Here is a 20221-nt window from a genome sequence, read left to right on the forward strand (position 1 = left end):
CAATGCAGTTTCACTGAAAGTAAAAGTCATTTGTGGGTGACCCTGCTACTCTCCCGCAATGCTACAATTTCCGCATTAGCGAGAGGGAAGCTAATTAGCACCTATATTACTCCTTAGTAAAAAACACATAAAGGCATCACTGTGCTACACTGAAGGAATACCAACTGGTGTTTTTCTTAGTTTTGCTTATCTAAAAAGAGAAAGTATATTTTATTTTAAATGTTTAATTTTATAAGGAGAAGCACAAAAAATGGTGTTAATAATTCAATTATATTCAGTAGTTAAGATGGTAAATAAATATTGATGTGTATTGTACTTTATAAATGTACTGCTATTACAGAGAAGTAAAGGCAGGGTTGGCCTAATGAATCACACAATATGCTTTTATATGTTTGGTACATCACAGTAATGACTAGTAATAACTATGAACCCAATTTATCAATAAAATAGTTGTTATACTTAGGAGTTTAAAATAATAGTTATTTTAAAAATTGATTGTGAAAGAACAGTTATCTGAGGATTCAAGATACTGCTGAATAAAGTGCTGTCTGTGGAATCATTCCAATATTAGTGAGACTGTCTGCTCAAGATAACTATAGCAGGATAAAAAAAAACAAGACTCCACAAGTATTCTTGGCTGGAAAAGACCTTTAGCATAACATCTTACTCATTATCTACTTGGAAGGTAGAATGGTAGAATCAAATTACACATTAAAAAAAATACACTACATTAAAAAAACATAGAGGACACCTGTGGTTTTTGCCTGCCTGGATTCTCTCCTCTCTGTGCCCCCCGACCCCACCTTTCTTGGTCTGTATGATTTGATAGGGCTGACCCGATTCCACTGCTGTGATGGCCAAAGTATTCTATACCTACTCATCCCCCACACTCACCAAAAACACAACCTAGTTCAGGGCTAGAGACATGATCTAAGCCAGGCCAAGGAGAGGAGTTCGAGAGTCTTCTGCTGGAGCTATGAATTTTCTTTTCCAATGAGTTGGGTAAATCAAACAGGTAAGTCAAAGCTGTTGGTAGCCATCTTTATCCCAACTGGGGAGAACTGACCTTGGAACAAAGCTAGCTTCAGCCCAATTTCTGGTAAGTGCTTGAGTACCTGAATCTGGTCATGAGTGAAGTTACACTAGCTCCTGGACTTTTTATTTACGTAAATCAATAAATTTTCCCCACTTTATTTAAGCCATTTGTGTTTACTTTTTGTAATTTGCACCCAAAAGTGTCTTGACTTCACAGAAACAATAGGTTCTGACAAAAACAAATATTTTCCAGAGTTAATTAGATGTATAATGGCTATTCATTTCATCAGCTCCTATGCTAAGGGTTTAACAAACATTATCTCATTTAATCACTGTATGAAAGTCATCAATAATAAAAAAAATTTAAACTAAAAATTAAAGAAAAATGCCAGAGCACACTCATTCACTCTGGAAAGATGTATCAAATGCAAAAATCAATATGAACTAGGACTGCAGAAATAGGAATAAGAGAAAAAAAGACGAGTTTTTTTCACTCTACACACATCTAAATTGTTTGATTTTTCAAAAAATAAGAATACTACTTCTGGAAGTAAAACGTGCATAAAAGAGTTAAAAACAATATCTTTGAAAACTTACTTCATAGTATTCATATTCATCGAGGTTAAATGAGTTGAAATTAAGGAAGCCATACTGCATTGCCTAAAATCCAAAGGAAAGCTTTTAATAACAAAGATGCAAATAAGGAAACAGTTTCCAATCCAATTTCTTAATAATAAGTATCAGGAGGCACCCCAGAAAAACATTCTTATATTTAGATTATGTTCCATTGAGTAGTTTTCAAAGGAGGTGGGCTATGTCTTTTAAATGCTTCCATTATCAGGAAAATTAGTTATAACAGTATTTATTTTAATGAAATTTTATTTTTTATTTTCCTTCATCAGTCATCCTATCCATGCAAGATCTAAATAATCAAGCCTTCAAAGTAATCCTACTCGTTTATTAGATCAACATCATTCAGGCTTCAAATATAATGCATAACCCAATAGTTGCTAAATAAATAATATAAAGGAAAGAAACCATGGGTTAGTTTATATCAAACAAATCCCACATATTTCATAAACATCTTCACTTTCAAATTCTGAACAGTCTTGAATTAAAAGATTAATGTTCCCTATACTAAAGACAGCCCAGAGATCAACACTAAAATGCAAAATTTTGAGGGAAAAAACCCTTGTTTCAATAAGGAAAAATATATGAATTTTCTCTTCTACTCTGTAGCCTCACTCTGAGTTGCAATGGGCAGAGCATCATGCTAAGCAAAATAAGCACAATATCTATTTTCTGAGACAAGGACAAGCTGGCAGCCTCTGACAACTGTTCTCCCAGCTTACTGAGCCAGACAGTATGTAAGCAACAATTCTTGATCAAGAAGGTATTCTTGGTTCAAAAGGGGTGATTCTGCAAACCCAGTGTGCAAAATGTAAACTACTGAAATATGAATGAGAAATAAGAAGGCTATAACACCAAACAAAAAAACCCTCATTTTATAAAATATAGTGGCTTAAGTCCTAACTCCAAGACCAAATCCACGATGAATTTTATTTCTTTGAATTTGGAGTACCCAATATATGTCATATTTGGACTAGAATGATACATAATAATACAACAACAGAGTGACACAATAAAATAACAGAATGATACCATAAAATGTATCAGTTTGCAGGGAATTTCTATTATTTGAATTTCATAAGGAGACCCTATTAGAAGTAGCACTTAAAAAAAAGCACTACTAAAATCAAGACATAATTATTGATACATTCATAAAAATTTCAAATATACAATAATATTCAAAATCAGTCACAAACAGAAAATGTTTAAATGTAAAATCAGAAGCTGTTGTCTCTTGAATAAAATTAAATGTAGCATGAAAAAAGCAATCTTTGATCTATAGTTATAGCTAATTAAACTTTGGATATAACATCTGATAAAAACAAAGCCAATGTTATAGTAGACCATCTCCAAGGCCCTCATAAGTGTTTCTTCTTCTTCTTTTCTTTCTTTTTTTTTAAAGGTGCTGGGAGCAGAGAGAAGGGAGCCCTAGGGTCAAGGACAAGGATGCCTGGCTACGTCAGCAGTTCCCTGGGGTCCATCTGGCAAGGACTGTAACTGTAACTAGAAGGGGTCATCTATACCTACTGTCTCCCCATCTCCTGATCACCTCCTCTGCCCATGACCTGCCTAAACTGGCCTCATGGAGCTGTCTCAGAGCCTGCAGCAACTACCTCCATCAGCTCCATAGACCACAGAGTTGCTGGGCTCAGTCCCAAAATTAAGGTCCATCCTCATTGCCTTATATAGGAAAAAAGATATAATAATTAATCTCTGAAGTTGTACTAATTAAGTCTCTCAGTTTAACCCCTAAAATTTCTGTCAAAATTCTCAGAAAGCCACCATGTTCCATTATACAAGAAAGTAAACCTGGGTTCCTTGTGCCTCTGAAAATACAAGTCACACAAACTTGAGATGTTTTCGAAGGCTTATTTGATCCAAGGGCTACTGACTGACAATTCTAGTTTCTTGCACGGCCCTGATGTTCAAGAAATATACCTAAGGGAGTGAGTGTTATAACCAGGGTCTGCTGCATCACATGACTCCAGGGGACCCTGTTTATTTAGAACATGGTATGACGGTTGTCCCCTGGAGTCAAAGACAGCAAGTAGCCCTGGTTATAAAACACAGGAGTTATTTTTAAATAGCTTTGACAAAGCAGTAGTGACCTATACTTAGTATTATATAAAACCTAGTAACAAACTAATGGGCTACTCAAATACTTCTGTTGAACTAGAAATTGAATGCTTGAAGATACAAAAACAAAGTATTTGACAGTTACTGTGTTATAGAAATGTCTGTTGTAAACAGAATCGATGGAAATCAGACCCATAAAATACATAAATCAAAGAGAACTTAGAAACCAGTAACCTATTTACTTCTTGTTTTTCTTTGAAATCATAACACATTCAAAACGAATTCTGAATTTAGAAGCTAATTACAAAACTGTTTCTTATTGTTCCCTGTGTTCAAGTGGCTTTTCCCCCAACTCGTGCACAGAAGCACTCAGATTCAGAATAATCTGTTTTCTAGTTTAGTGTCATTCTAATGTTGGCAGGGAAATGGGATACCTCTCACATCATATACATCTTGGAAGATCTTTGAGGAAGAAGGCCTGTCTTCCTTGCACTGTACTTCAGTTCTCCAGCACAACACTGGGTGTATCCTACGAGTCACTTACCTTCTTTACTGCATAAAAACAGTCAAGAAGTGTAATGTAGAAATTGCAACTCCCATAGGCAGCATCTCTGAAATTCCAAAAGTATTGAAATACATAGCTCAGTTAATTTAATTTTCTGCTGTACACTTATCTCAAGACAAAGTTGATTAGAATTTAAAATCAAACACATACTCAGGATCAGTCTCAAAAAAAAAAAGGATTCTTGCCTTTTGGTTTTTAAATAAAGGATAAGTCACTGTTATACAGTTCATTGTAATTTCTACCTATTCCAGTAGATACTGTTTTACAGATGTGGATCAATAATGACCACATCTTAAATTTCAAATGATCTGTCTAGACTGTTTTTGGCTTTAATAGTTGAGCTTCAAAAGTTCCTTCTTGAGTTCAACTTCTCAATAGTATGTACTCCTCCCCTCAAAAGGGAAAGGCATTTGATCTTTTTCTTCCAACTGGAGAATACTGTGTCAAACTGTTAGCAGGAAAGACTGCTTTTTGATTCTGTATATGCATGTTGTGTGTGCATGTGTGTGTGTGTTGATCTCCATCCACGCAGCAAAAAAAAATTTGGAAAGCAAGATAATATTTGAAATAATAGGTGCAAGCTAAAAAGCATTTTGCTCCTCTCATTATGCTCTTATACTTTTTAACAATTTAACTGGATAACTTCTTTCTGGTTCTTAAAGGACAACAGTACCAATAAAACCACAGAAACTAAGGAGTCAACTACTGTCAGGAGAATCACTCTACATTGGAGAAGTGCTTAAAATTAAGTTAGACAGCCCCACCCAACACTGCATCAACACCTGTTAGTAATCTTACTACAAATGTCTTATGTCAGTTAAGATTTTGTCCAGAAAAATAAGGTACTCCTCCATTCCCACCTGCTTCTCCTTTTTGGCTAACTTGAGTCATTTCATTACAAAGTGAAAATTTTAAGAATTAGGCAAGATAAAAATGAATTTTATTATGATCATTCTAGGCATGCCAAGCAACTGTGCCTATCAGAATGGTACTCATTTGGTCCCTATGTGGAACCAGGCTGCTACTGGAGCCATAATTAATTGCCCGCCGTGGTTGGGCTTTCACATTGTAATTCACTTACCTGAAAAATTAAGGCATGTTTAAAATGTTTAGTTCTTGTACAAACTTTAAGAATATAGATTATTATAGCAACATTAACATCAAAGAAAAGGGCATCCTTTTTAGCTAAGGCACTTTTAGACATTACTGTCTGAATTGGTTAGATTTACTTCAGTATATGTTAGGCTTCATGAGGACTGGACGCAAGGCCTTACAACGTGCCATTTTTGTTCTGTAAGCTTTTGAATTTAAATGCTGCTCTTCCAAAAGCTAGGAAAGGTCTCAATGCAACCGAGAAAATGATTTTTACCAATAGCTTACTGGCAATATTCAGGAAGGAGGAAAATAAAATGACCTGCACCATTACTTCTCAGAATATACTCCCTGGGCAAGAAGCACCAACATGCACCCCACTTGCTGGAAATGCTAATTCTCAAGCTCCAACCCAGACCAGTTCTAGGGGTGGGGCTGGGTCCTCCAGGTTCTTGTGATACACGTTCAAGTTTAAGAACCACTGACTTACAGGATCATCACAAATAATGTTTTGTACAAGTAACTGTTTCATGCAATAAGGAAGGTTTCTAAGATAAAGAAGCTAAGGTAGGAAAATGAAGTAGTTTAGTCTAAGTCAAAATGATCAGTGGAAAGACGATGAACTCTCAAATTGCATCCCAATGTTTTCACCACGTCTCCTCAGTTAGCTATGATTATTATCTTCTTAACCTATGATAATTCTTTTCCAATCAAGTTAAAGCCATGTTGATTCAGTTTTTGTGACAACTTGATGCATTTATTCAATGCATAACTTGGAATAAACCTACTGTGGGCCAAGCCCTGCTCTAGTCAAGCTTTGATCTGAGCTTGGATAAAGTTTTGCCACAGTATCTGAAGAGACAAGAATCTTTCTTTATTCACTCATGTTTATTTCATTAACACCTCCAACTTTAAACACATCCACACCTCCTTCCTCCCACCCAAGCAATCAGACTTCTTCAAAATAGCAGCTATGAATCTGGATATAAGCCTTTGTGAGGGGGAAAACCTTGTCACAGATCATTTAACAAACTTGGAAAAGCAGATGAGAATCAATAAAGGAATACTGCTTAGAAACTGCAAAACAATGTCAAATACTAGTTTAAAAAAATAACAGTTTTCAGAGCAGCTTGCATTCATAACAGCCTAAAACTACAAATAACCCAAGTGTCCATCAAAAGGATAATGGACAAATAAACTGTGGTATATTCATAGAATGGAATGCTACAAAAGCAATAAAAAATAGGACAAACTATTGATACTAACACCTGCCATCACATGGATAAATCTCACAGACATTATATATTTAAAACACTAGATCCCAGCTCTCCAAAAATGTATACTGTATGATTCCATTTATATGACATTAAAAGAAAAGAAAAACTTTTAGAAAGGGGGTAGAAGAGAATCTTCACGGAGGCTGACAGTTTTCTGTATCTTGAACTGGATGGTAGTTACATGTAAATATGTAGGAGTTTATTGTTCTGTACACATAGGAGTTAGAGTTGTTAATTGTGTCTAAGTTATACATGGTTTTTAAAAGGAAAAAACCATGAATGTTTAACAAATGTTATCTAAGGATCAGCCACCAAGTGTTTCATAAGCAGGATGTTACTTAATCCTCACACCTCATTAGGGTGATCCTACTATCATTCCCACTTATAGACTAAGAGACCAAGGCTCACATTTGTAAAGAACCACGGAGATATTAGTGGCAGAACGGAGAGTCAAACTCCCATCTGTCTGATGTCAATAGCCAAGCTATTAGCAGCTCTGCAATACTACCTCTCAAGAAAATAAAGAACAGAGCCCTCCCCCCAAAAAAACCCAAAAAAACACACACACAAAAAAACAATTAAGAAGCAAGGAGTATTATAGGTAATACCAAAGAACAGAAGTATATGCTCTTCATATAACAATGATCCAAAAGTATCAAGAAAATGTTGAACTATATTTTATACTGTTTTTTCAGGTAGACAGGTAGAGAAATATCTAATATAATTCATTAAGAAATCATATATATATATATATATAGTTTTTTAAAACTCAGTGGTTGAAGAATTATATGTAACTTAAATTACATCTAATTAAATATTGCTAGGAGCCTAAAAGGAGTTATTAAAGACAAGTGAACACTATTCTTGCACAATCCCTTGTTAGCAGTTATATTTATTCTACGCTCTTGAATTGGCAAAGATAAAAGACTATAGTGTAATTTCTGTCAAAATATTATCAGGTTTTATTAATCCTGATTTGCCTACTTTCTTTTTTTTTTTTTAATATTTATTTATTTATTTGGCTGTGCCCGGTCTTAGTTGTAGCACGCGGGATCCTTGTTGTGGCATGCAGGATCTTCAGTTGTGGCATACAGGATCTTTTAGTTGCGGCATGCAGGATCTAGTTCCCTGACCAGGGATTGAACCTGGGCCCCCTGCATTGGGAGTGTGGAGTCTTCACCACTGCACCACCAGGGAACCACTGGACCACCCGCCTACTCTCAATTAGTAAGTTCTTCAAAACAGTAAAATGTGGTGAAACACAGATTTTTAAATCTGTCAAAGGCTGATACTTTTGTAAAATACAATAATATTTGTACTATTACATACCCACAATAATGCAATAATCTTATTTTGTAAGTAAAAATGAATTATTAGAAAAATGAAAGGAAAAAACACATAAATACAAGCTTAAATTCTTCTATTATTTGATTCCACAGACATAAAAATAGTCTATTAAATTGCTAAAAAGTCTGTAAAATCTTACTCGCAATTCCTGTACTTATCACAAGCTGGTAACAAAAAGTTCACAGACTGGCACTAGTTCACAGGCCACACTTGGAGGATCATTAAATGTCTGGCATCTATGACTAAAGAGATTCAAATTTCACAAACCTGAACTGCTTCTAGCTAAGTCCTGTTTTTTAGAAAATTAATGATTTTTGTTCCTGGAACCAGAAGCAACTAACTACATTTTTCAGTGCCAAACTTTAAGAATTTAAACATGGGTACGGCAGTAGACAACATTTATTCTATTTTTGATGCCTGTATTTAAATTAACACAAAACTTCTCTTACATTAACAATGCTTCATGGATCCTTACTTAGATTATGTGAAATGTGTAAGCTTATCCCTGTTTCAGGACCTTGCGGTATAAACTTTAAGAATGGCACTATTATAAAGGATTACTATTATAAAAGAAGAGTTCTGCAGAACAAAATTATCACTACAGCAATGTGCCTATGACTCAGGGACCACAAACACAATCACTTCTTCTGAAGGAAGTATACGGTTGCTGTTATAAGTTGAGAAGAAAAATGGAGCACTCTCCAGTTTAGAAAATAACCTTCATCCCTTCCTACCCATCACAAAGAATACTTAAGATGATCTCTGAGCTAGGAAGAAAGGCAGAGTGATACAGGGTCCAAAGCAATTCTTCTAATTGGCTAAATCACTAATATACATGCAGTCTTTAGTGCAATACATAACTGAACTCTGCAGACTATCCTAACAAAAATCTCGAATTCATGGAGTACATCCATGGACAGTCCTACAGAGTTATTTACGAAGGAGACAGATTCTGCATAAGGTTAGGGACACTCACCCCAAAACTTGTCCACAATTAAGTCAGGTTCATAACCTCCCCTTTAAAGGCAAGCCCACGTCTTCAAAATCAGGCATTTGAGGTATATGCAACAATTCTAAAACTAAGTTTAACTAATTTGCAGGCGGAAGAATAATGCAATATTTGAAATTCTCAATACAGTATGCAATCAGTAAAATCACTTCACACACTTATTATACTTAAGCACCATACAAGTATTTAATTATACAGCTAAGTCAAGTGTTTTGATAAACAGGAAGAGCAACTTTTAGAACTTCATTTGATTTTTAAAAAAAGAAAAAAAAAACACAAGTTTTTGGGTTTTTTTTTTTCCAAAGTATCTTCAACACAATCACCTGGTAACTTTGACATAAGGATGAGGATGTCATTAACTTATATAAAGACATTACTTATCTACCACCTCTATGACACAGCCGTTTTGGTTTTTCAAGTAGTGGTGCTATATTAGCAACCTCACCCACTATTTCTGCTGGCTGTGTCCCTAGGAAAAGGGGGTTCGTTTCTGCCCCAGAAGTAACTCCTGATTATTGGGAAAAACTTATTTCTTAACTCCTCAGGACCAAAACTCCGCAGTACTGGAAAACGGTAGTTTGTCATACTATAACTCCAGGATTCTCATCTGATTACAAAGCACAGTTTCCATCAGTGAGAGTGGTTCTGACTTCTCATGTCGGAGCGATTCACCACCACTACCCCTAGCACCACCACAGACATCTGGCAATGTCTGGAGACATTTTTGGCTTTCACAGTTAATTTTCTGGGGTGAAGGTGTTACTGACATCTAGTGGGCAGAGGCCAGTGATGCTGTCAAACATCCTGCAGTACACAGGACAACCACCCCCCGACAAAATGTCAATAGCATCACTGTTGAGTAACCTAGATCTATGGTGTTATTTGCACCCACCTCAAAATAACTATTTATGAGGTCTTCTTTTTTCAGAAACAACTACACCAAGATATTTCTGGCAAGGGCCTGATTAAATGAATCTACCATAACATTCTTATATTTACCTGAAAGGAATATAGGATGTATCTCCAAACATTAATATTCTATATGCTTCTTCTGGAGTTTTCCCCAAATATATAACCTACATTTGAAGAGAGAAGAAAAAGACAATTTACTTCTAAATAAAGATATAGTACTGTCACTGAGAAGTAAGCTTTGTACAATCTTTAGCCAATCAACTGAGCCTGATTCTCTAGCCTTCCCAAGAATCCTATGAGTTGCCCACTACCCAGTCAGTGAATTCCCCTTTTGTTTAAATCTGCTGTCACAGCTGGTTTCTGCTGCTTGCAGAGCCCTGACCAGCAACTTTCTACAACAGCCTTTTGTGGTAAGAAGTAGAGCATTTCAAGAACAGATTTTCTAAATCAAGATGTTAGACTGAGCACATGCTTTGACCTCATGTCCTTTCTAAAAATACACCGAAATGATAGTAAAGAAGTGTGTGGGAGATGGGGATAGGGGATGGACTGGGACTGGGACTGGGGGGAGGATGAGAGCAACATAGAATCAGGACAAACATTTTTATTAACTCCATCCATTTAGATTTAACAACGTACAATATTGTACGGGTTTCCTATAAAACTTCATTTGTTTACTATTGTCATTTGCTTCTTTTATCTTCAGAACTACGTTATGCTTCCATTTTTATCTGGTAGAATACTTCAAGTGGGTTCTTCAGCATTTGAGGTCCACAGCTGGTGGACCTTTTTGTAGTTCCAAAGTATCTTGTTTTCTGCCCTGACACTGGACTATGTATATGGTTTCAGGTCTGCAGTCCTTTTCTCTCAACAGTTCATAGATGTTGTGCCACTGTCTTCTCACTTCCAGTATTGCAGAAGTATTTTACTGGTCTCATTCTCTTCTCCCCCTCCCTCTTCCTCACAAGCAACCTGTTCTAGAAACTTGGAGCTTGAGAATGTCCAGTGGCATCCCTCTAAATAAGTCATCCCCCTAAATAAGTCATCCCCCAGCCCCAATTAAGTTTGCCTCGGACTTTCTGACCCTCACTCTATCCGAAGGCACATCTTTTTCCAACTCAGAATCTTCTGGCAGGACATTTTCCACCCATACATGAAGGCAAGGGGTGAGAGAGGCCACAAGCATTAGATTTGGCACACGTATTATTACCCAAATTCAATTCAATTCTTAAGCTTACTTTGGGAGAAAATACACTTTAAATTTTGACCAGTAAAAATAAATAACTAAAAAATTTAATTACAAACTTTTTATCTCCATTACTTAAATTTATATAAATGAGCTGTTTCTTCAACAAAATTCTGAAGTAAGAACCCATGTCTTATGTTTCATTGTAACTCCAGATTCATATTGGGTTGGCCAAAAAGTTCATTCAGCTTTTCCATCCCATCTTACGGAACAACCAAATGAACTTTTTGGCCAACCCAATACCTTTTATATGGACTCAGATTCGATCCTTAATTCATTGAACTTAAATCTACTTATAATAGGAAATTTTAAAATAATTGATAAAAAGTTAATACAAATATATCATTGGATTAAGAAAAATTATAAAAATCAAAGACCAGCACGAATCTTTGAAACTTAGAGAAGGATATATCTTAAAACAAGTCAGCTTCCAGAGGGCATTTTACCAATTTTGTTTTAAGACTCATAAATGGAAATGTTTACCCTGTTTCTGAAAATGATTTTATCCCATTTACTCTAATAATACAGAACTATAATTAACTATACAGAATCTTCTAACATTTATCTATAGCAGCATACAAACCCTCAAAGAACAATCAATCCCAAGAACAAAAGAATGCCTTCTTACCTAGTATCAAACAAATTTTCAAAGTACAATATTACTGACTCAGAGAAGGTTGTAATGTATCATGAATTAACTAATCAAAATCATCTATAATTGCACTCAACATTATATTTATCTATATATTACTTATTTAGATCTTTTAAGGATCAATCTATCAATTGACTTTCTATTGTCTTACTATTTATTTGGAAATAGAGCATACCAGTTCCTTTAAGAAAAACTAAAAAGTCTTTTAAATCTAGTGCCCCCCCGCCCCGTTCTCTACATTTACTCCTTCTCTTCTAGTCTCCAACCTGCTTCCTTTCTCTTCTAAGACTTAATGAATAACTTTAGGAAAGCCTTTTCATTTCTCCATTCTATTTTAGGTCTTCCTAGCAGGACTCCTCCAAAAAATTTCCTCTAAAAAACAACAACAAAAACACAAAACAAAACCAAATAAAAAAATACCTTGAGGCCAATGAGGGTAAGAATAGGATTTGATTCACTGATGTACGTATATACATACATAACTTAAATAAATTAATTAAATGAAATCCAGAAACCTCATTCAGATTTTCCCTAAATTTCTAATACGAAATTCTCTCAAATTATATAAACTTATTCTTAAGCACCAGGTGAAAGATAATTCCTCCAATTCAAGATTGCAGTTTCTTGGTTTAATTACTAAAATTGCAATGGTATTATTTCCTTCTAACTTTCAAAACAGAAATAGTCTCTAATACATTAAATAATTGTGGGTTAGCCTTGGAATACAAATTCAGTTCAAAGAACCCAAGAAAAATGTAACATTTTTTCCTATGGAGAAACAAAACCTATATTCCTAGTGATGAACTTTTAAAAAACATAACCTTTAAACCCAACTGGGGAATGCTTATACGTAGAGATTTTAGGTACAATGTAATAAGTTGAAGGAAATTTACAGATTCAGAATAAGTTTTTTACATGATGCTATGGTCCAAATGTTTCTGTCCCATCCAAAATTCATATGTTGAAATCCTAACCTCCCAAAAGTGATGGTAGTAGGAGATGGGGCCTTTGGGAGACAGCCATTAGAGTGAAACCCTCGTGAATGGGATTAGTGTCTTATAAAAGGGACTCCAGAGAGATCCCTAGGCCCTTCCACCATGTGACAGCCCTCACTGGACCATGCTGTCACCCTGATCTTGGACTCCCAGGCTCCAGAACTGTGAGAGATAAACTTCTGTAGTTTATAAGCCTCTGGTATTTTGTTATAGCAGCCCAAAAGGACTAAGACATATAACAATCAAAGAAATGTCTGCTAACAATCTATAATTCTCAATTTTACACCCACTCATCTTCTCTAGTCAAAAGCCCTTCCCCATTAAAATTATTATAAATTTGTTACTTGAGAAGAATCCTTAAAATGGCTCCTATATTAGTTCTCAAATTAGTAAACTCTAAATCAATGAGATTTTATGATGTATCCATGTGATCCCAGCAACTTGGAAGCTATGTGCTTCTCAAATTTTTTTAGTGTATTTTCATGAAAAGCTATATATATAGAATGGCCACTCTAACTGCACATTGCTGTCCAAAAATAGAAAACAACAAGAGATGAACAAGAGAGATACTAAATAGCTGTGGTAGCCAGCTTCCAAGACAGCCCCAACGATGCTCATCTTCTGGTATTTCCACCCTCAATGACTAGGTCACCACTGTGTAAACAATAGGATACTGCATTAATGGTAGAGTGTGACACCTGAAGCTAGATCACAAGGACGTTGTGGCTTTTGCCTTGCTTTCTTTAGGACTCCTCACTCCAAGAAAATCAGGTTCTTGTTTTGTGAGCGCAGCCCACGTGGTGAGGAACTGAGGCTCCTTGCCAACAACCAGTGCAAACTTGCTGGGCATGTGAATGGGCCATTTGAGCAGTGGACCCTCCAGCCCTAGTCAAGCCTTCAGATGACTGCAGCCCAGCCAGATCCAGAAGCAGACCCCCCCAAGTTAGCCAATCTCAAATACCTTCCCCACAGAAACTGTTTCAGAGAACATTAATTGTTGTTTGAAGTCACTAAGTGTTGGTGTAATCTGTAAGGCAGCAATAGATAATACAGCAAGTAACACAGTAAAGAGTGAGCAATTGATCATTTCAGTTTGTTGAAAGTAGATAAAGTTTTTAAAAATGTGACAAGTGCAGAGATGTAAAAGTAAGGAAGCCCCGTGGCTTAGGAAACATGAGTAAGGAGAACCTGCTGTCTCTCTCCAGGGTAAGGAATCTCTCTGAAGGAGCAAAAGGCAATCTCACAGGAAAAATAAAATACTGGGATAGAAAATACTTAGGAAGTTGGTAGTGCTTTTCAAAGTCATGACACAAACTTTCTTGGTTTTGTTTTTTGTGGGGTTTTTTGTTTGTTTTGTTTTTTTGCTGAACAATATTGCAGCCATTAGAATTCCACTGCCCCCATTTAAAAAGTTACCATCTGCCTAACCCAGCCCTGTGAAAACTTCTGATCTTGAATTGCTGATCAATGTTTCAAAACCTAGGAGAGCCTCAAGTAGCAATGGATAAATTAGTGGACTGAAACAAAAAGATCACAACTTGATCATGTATAGTTTTAATCTTGACAATTCAGGTCTCAAAATAATAAAGCCCAGTTATTTAGACATGTACTTCTCATTTCTATTCTCCCACAGAACATTTTGAAGTTTAATCTATGTACTTAGAGAAGCCTGTGGTAGAGTTTAAAAAACCAAAACATTGAGGGGGACCTTCAAGATGTTGGACGAGTAAGACATGGAGATCACCTTCCTCTCCACAAATACATCAAAAATACATCTACATATGAAACAACTCCTACAGAACACCAACTGAACACTGGCAGAAGACCTCAGACTTCCCAAAAGGCAAGAAACTCCCCACGTACCTGGGTAGGGCAAAAGAAAAAACAGAGACAAAAGAATAGGGACAGGACCTGCACCTCTGGGAGGGAGCTGTGAAGGAGGAAAAGTTTCCACACACTGGGAAGCCACTTCACTGGTGGAGACGGGGGTGGGCTGGGGGGAAGCTTCGGAGCCTAGAAGGACAGACAGCATAGCAACAGGGGTGCAGAGGGCAAAGCGGAGAGATACCCACACAGAGGATTGGTGCCGACCAGCACTCACCAGCCTGAAGCATGTCTGCTCACCCACCGGGGCGGGTGGGGGCTGGGAGCTGAGGCTCGGGCTTCAGAGGTCACACCCCAGGGAGAGGACTGGGGTTGGCTGCATGAACACAGCCTGAAGGGGGCTAGTGCGCCACAGCTAGCCGTGAGGGAGTCCAGAAGAAAGTCTGGAACTGACTAAGAGGCAAGAGACCATTGCTTCGGGGTGCGCAAGGAGAGGGGATTCCTTCCCTGTCTGCCCACAGTATGCAGGGCACCGCCTAAACGAGCTCCAGAGATGGGCACGAGCCACAAATATCAGCTCGGATCCCAGAGACGGGCATGAAATGCTAACGCTGCTGCTGAGGCCACCAAGAATCCTGTGTGCAAGCACGGGTCACTATCCACATGCCCCCCCACCCCACCCCGACCCGGAGCCTGTGCAGCCCGCCACTGCCAGGGTCCTGTGATCCAGGGACAACTTCCCCAGGAGAACACACGGCACACCTCAGGCTGTTGCAACATCACTCTGGCCTCTGCCGCCACAGGCTCGCCCTGCATTCCAGTTATAACTACCATACCCCTCCCTCCCCCGGCATGAGTGAGCCAGAGCTCCCTAATCAGCCGCTGCTTCAATCCCACCCTGTCTGGGTGGGAACAGAAGCCTTAGGGCAACCTACACGCAGACATGGGGCCAAAACCAAAGCTGAGCCCCAGGAGCTGTGCGAACAAAGAAGAGAAAGGGAAATCTCTCCATGCAGCCTCAGGAGCAGTGGATTAAATCCCCACAATCAACTTGAGGTACCCTGCATCTGTGGAATACCTGAACAGACAACGAATCATCCCAAAATTGAGGCGGTGGACTTTGGGTGCAACTGGGGTATGCTGTCTGCGACTGACTTCTTTCTGATTTTTACGTATATATTAGTACAGATTTTAGCGCTTCTTATCATTGGTGGATTTGCTTATTGGTGTGGATGCTCTCTTTTTTTAAAAATTACTTTTACATTTTTATTTGTTTAATTTTTTTTACTTTCATAATTTTATTTATTTTTTAATTATTTTTTTCTTTCCTTTTTTCTCCCTTTTCTTCTGAGACGTATGGCTGACAAGGTCTTGGTGCTCTGGCCTATGTGTCAGGCCCAAGCCTCTGAGGTGAGAGAGCCAAATTCAGGATACTGGACCACCAGAGAATTCCTGGCCCCACATAATATCAATCAGCGAGAACTCTCCCAGACAACTCTGTCTCAACGCTAAGACCCAGCTCCATCCAATGGCCAGCAAGCTCCAGTGTTGGACGCCCCATGCCAAATAACAAGCAAAACAGGAACACAACCCCATCCATTAGCAAGGAGGCTGCCTAAAATCATACTAAGTACACAGATACCCCAAAACACACCACTGGACACAGCCCTGCCCACCAGAAAGACAAGATCCAGCCCCACCCACCAGAATATAGACACCAGTCCCCTCCACCAGGAAGTCTACACAACCCATTGAACCAACCTCACCCACTGGGGGCAGACACCAAAAACAAGAGGAACTATGAACCTGCAGCCTGCAAAAAGGAGATCCCAAACACAGTATGTTAAGCAAATTGAGAACACAGAGAAATATGCAGCAGATGAAGGCGCAACATAAAAACCCACCAGACCAAACAAATGAAGAGGAAATAGGCAGTCTACCTGAAGAAGAATTCAGAGTAATTATAGTAAAGATGATCCAAAATCTTGGAAATACAATGGAGAAAATACAAGAAACGTTTAACAAGGACCTAGAAGAAGTAAAGAGCAAACAAACAATGATGAACAACACAATAAATGAAATAAAAATTCTCTAGAAGGAATCAATAGCAGAATAGCTGAGGCAGAAGAACGGATAAGTGACCTGGAAGATAAAATAGTGAAAATAACTACCGCAGAGCAGAAAAAAGAAAAAAGAATGAAAAAAATTGAGGACAGTCTCACAGACCTCTGGGACAACATTAAATGCACCAACATTCGAATGATAGGGGTCCCAGAAGAAGAGAAAAAGAAAGGGTCTGAGAAAATATTTGAAGAGATTATAGTTGAAAACTTCCCTAACATGGGAAAGGAAATAGTCAATCAAGTCCAGGAGGCACAGAGAGTCTCGTACAGGATAAATCCAAGGAGAAACACGCCAAGACACATATTAGTCAAATTATCAAAAATTAAATACAAAGAAAAAATATTAAAAGCAGCAAGGGAAAAGCAACAAATAACATACAAGGGAATCCCCACAAGGTTAACAGCTGATCTTTCAGTAGAAACTCTGCAAGCCAGAAGGGAGTGTCAGGACATATTTAAAGTGATGAAAGGGAAAAACCTATAACCAAGATTACTCTACCCAGCAAGGATCTCATTCAGATTCGAAGGAGAAATTAAAACCTTTACAGACAAGCAAAAGCTAAGACAATTCAGCACCCCCAAACTAGCTTTACAACAAATGCTAAAGGAACTTCTCTAGGCAGGAAACACAAGAGAAGGAAAAGACCTACAATAACAAACCCAAAACAATTAAGAAAATGGTAATAGGAACATACATATCGATAATTACCTTAAATGTAAATGGATTAAATGCTCCAACCAAAAGACATAGACTGGCTGAATGGATACAAAAACAAGACCCATATATATGCTGTCTACAGGAGACCCACTTCAGACCTAGAGATACATACATACTGAAAGAGAGGGGATGGAAAAAGATACTCCATACAAATGGAAATCAAAAGAAAGCTGGAGTAGCAATTCTCATATCAGACAAAATAGACTTTAAAATAAAGACTATTACAAGAGACAAAGAAGGACACTACATAATGATCAAGGGATCAATCCAAGAAGATATAACAATTGTAAATATTTATGCACCCAACATAGGAGCACCTCAATACATAAGGCAAATACTAACAGGCATAAAAGGGGAAATCGACAGTAACACAATCATAGTAGGAGACTTTAACACCCCACTTTCACCAATGGACAGATCATCCAAAATGAAAATAAATAAGGAAACACAAGCTTTAAATGACACACTAGACAAGATGGACTTAAGTGATATTTATAGGACATTCCATCCAAAAACAACAGAATACACTTTCTTCTCAAGTGCTCATGGAACATTCTCCAGAATAGATCATATCTTGGGTCACAAATCAAGCCTTGGTAAATTTAAGAAAACTGAAATTGTATCAAGTATCTTTTCTGACCACAACACTATGAGACTAGATATCAAGTACAGGAAAAACACTGTAAAAAATACAAACATATGGAGGCTAGACAATACGCTACTAAATAACCAAGAGATCACTGAAGAAATCAAAGAGGAAATCCAAAAATACCTAGAAATAAATGACAATGAAAACACGATGACCCAAAACCTATGGGATGCAGTAAAAGCAGTTCTAAGAGGGAAGTTTATAGCAATACAATCCTACCACAAAAAAACAAGAAAAATCTCAAATAAACAACCTAATCTTACACGTAAAGCAACTAGAGAAAGAAGAACAAAAAAACCCCCCAAATTTAGCAGAAGGAAAGAAATCATAAAAATCAGATCAGAAATAAATGAAAAAGAAATGAAGGAAACAATAGCAAAGATCAATAAAACTAAAAGCCGGTTCTTTGAGAAGGTAAACAAAACTGATTAGCCAGTAGCCAGACTCATCAAGAAAAAAGGGAGAAGACTCAAATCAACAGAATTGGAAATGAAAAGGGAGAAGTAACATCTGACACTGCAGAAATACAAAGGATCATGAGAGACTCCTACAAGCAACCATATGCCAATAAAATGGACAAATTCTTAGAAAAGCACAACCTTTAGAAAAGCACAACCTTGTGAGACTGAACCAGGAAGAAATAGAAAATATAAACAGACAAATCACAAGCACTAAAATTGAAACTGTGTTTAAAAATTTTCCAACAAACAGAGCCCAGGACCAGACGGCTTCACAGGTGAATTCTATCAAACATTCAGAGAAGAGCTAACACCTATCCTTCTCAAACACTTCCAAAATATAGCAGAGGGAGGATACTCCCAAACTCATTCTACAAGGCCACCATCACTCTGATACCAAAACCAGACAAAGATGTCACAAAAAAAGAAAACTACAGGCCAATATCACTGATGAACACAGATACAAAAATCCTCAACAAAACACTAGCAAACAGAATCCAACAGCACATTAGAAGGATCATACACCATGATCAAGGGGGTTTATCCCAGGAATGCAAGGATTCTTCAATATATGCAAATCAATCAATGTGATACACCATATTAACATACTGAAGGATAAAAACCATACAATAATCTCTATAGATGCAGAAAAAGCTTTCGACAAAATTCAACACCCATTTATGATAAAAACCCTCCAGAAAGTAGACATAGAGGGAACTTACCTCAACATAATAAAGGCCATATATGACAAACCCACTGCCAACATTGTTCTCAATGGTGAAAAACTGAAACCATTACCCCTAATATCAGGAACGAGACACAGATGCCCACTCTCACCACTATTCTGGAAGTTCTAGCCACAGCAATCAGAGAAGCAAAAGAAATAAAAGGAATCCAAATCAGAAAAGAAGAAGTAAAACTGTCACTGTTTGCAGACGACATGATATTATACATAGAGAATCCAAAAGATGCTACCAGAAAACTACTAGAGCTATTCAATGAATTTGGTAAAGTACCAGGATACAAAATCAATGCACAGAAATCTCTTGCGTTCCTATATATTAATGATGAAAAATCTGAAAGTGAAATTAAGGAAACACTTCCATTTACCACTGAAACAAAAATAATAAAATATCTAGGAATAAACCTACCTAAGGAGACAAAAGAGCTGTATGCAGAAAACTGTAAGACACTATGAAAGACATTTAATATGATTGAAACAGATGGAGAGATATACCATGTTCTTGGATTGGAAGAATCAATATTGTGAAAATGACTGTACTTCTCAAAGCAAACTACAGATTCAGTGCAATCCCTGTCAAACTACCACTGGCATTTTTCACAGAACAAGAACAAAAAATTTCACAATTTGCATGGAAACACAAAAGACCCCGAATAGCCAAAGCAATCTTGAGAAAGAAAAACAGAGCTGGAGGAATCAGACTCCCTGACTTCAGACTATACTACAAAGCTACAGTAATCAAGACAGTATGGTACTGGCACAAAACCAGAAATATAGATTAATGGAACAGGAAAGAAAGCCCAGAGATAAACCCATGCACATATGGTCATCTTATCTTTGATAAAGGAGGCAAGACTATACAATGGAGAAA

The 20221-nt window shown here is 37.3% G+C and overlaps 1 protein-coding gene across 3 annotated transcripts in view; it reads right to left on the reverse strand.

Moving 5' to 3' along the window:
* The window catches only part of CDC14B (cell division cycle 14B), a gene marked incomplete at its 5' end in the record, with an annotated part of 57332 nt that overhangs the window by 23440 nt on the left and 13671 nt on the right, over positions 1 to 20221 (reverse strand). For all 3 annotated transcript variants that reach the window (XM_082656340.1, XM_082656342.1, XM_082656341.1), the window contains 3 exons: positions 1633 to 1695; positions 4286 to 4352; positions 10031 to 10107. In XM_082656340.1, the coding sequence (XP_082512466.1) occupies positions 1633 to 1695; positions 4286 to 4352; positions 10031 to 10107 (207 nt within the window). The remainder of the gene's footprint in view (positions 1 to 1632; positions 1696 to 4285; positions 4353 to 10030; positions 10108 to 20221) is intronic.

This window comes from Grampus griseus, assembly GCF_964374135.1.
Source record: "Grampus griseus genome assembly, chromosome: 6".
Taxonomy (NCBI): Eukaryota; Metazoa; Chordata; class Mammalia; order Artiodactyla; family Delphinidae; genus Grampus; species Grampus griseus.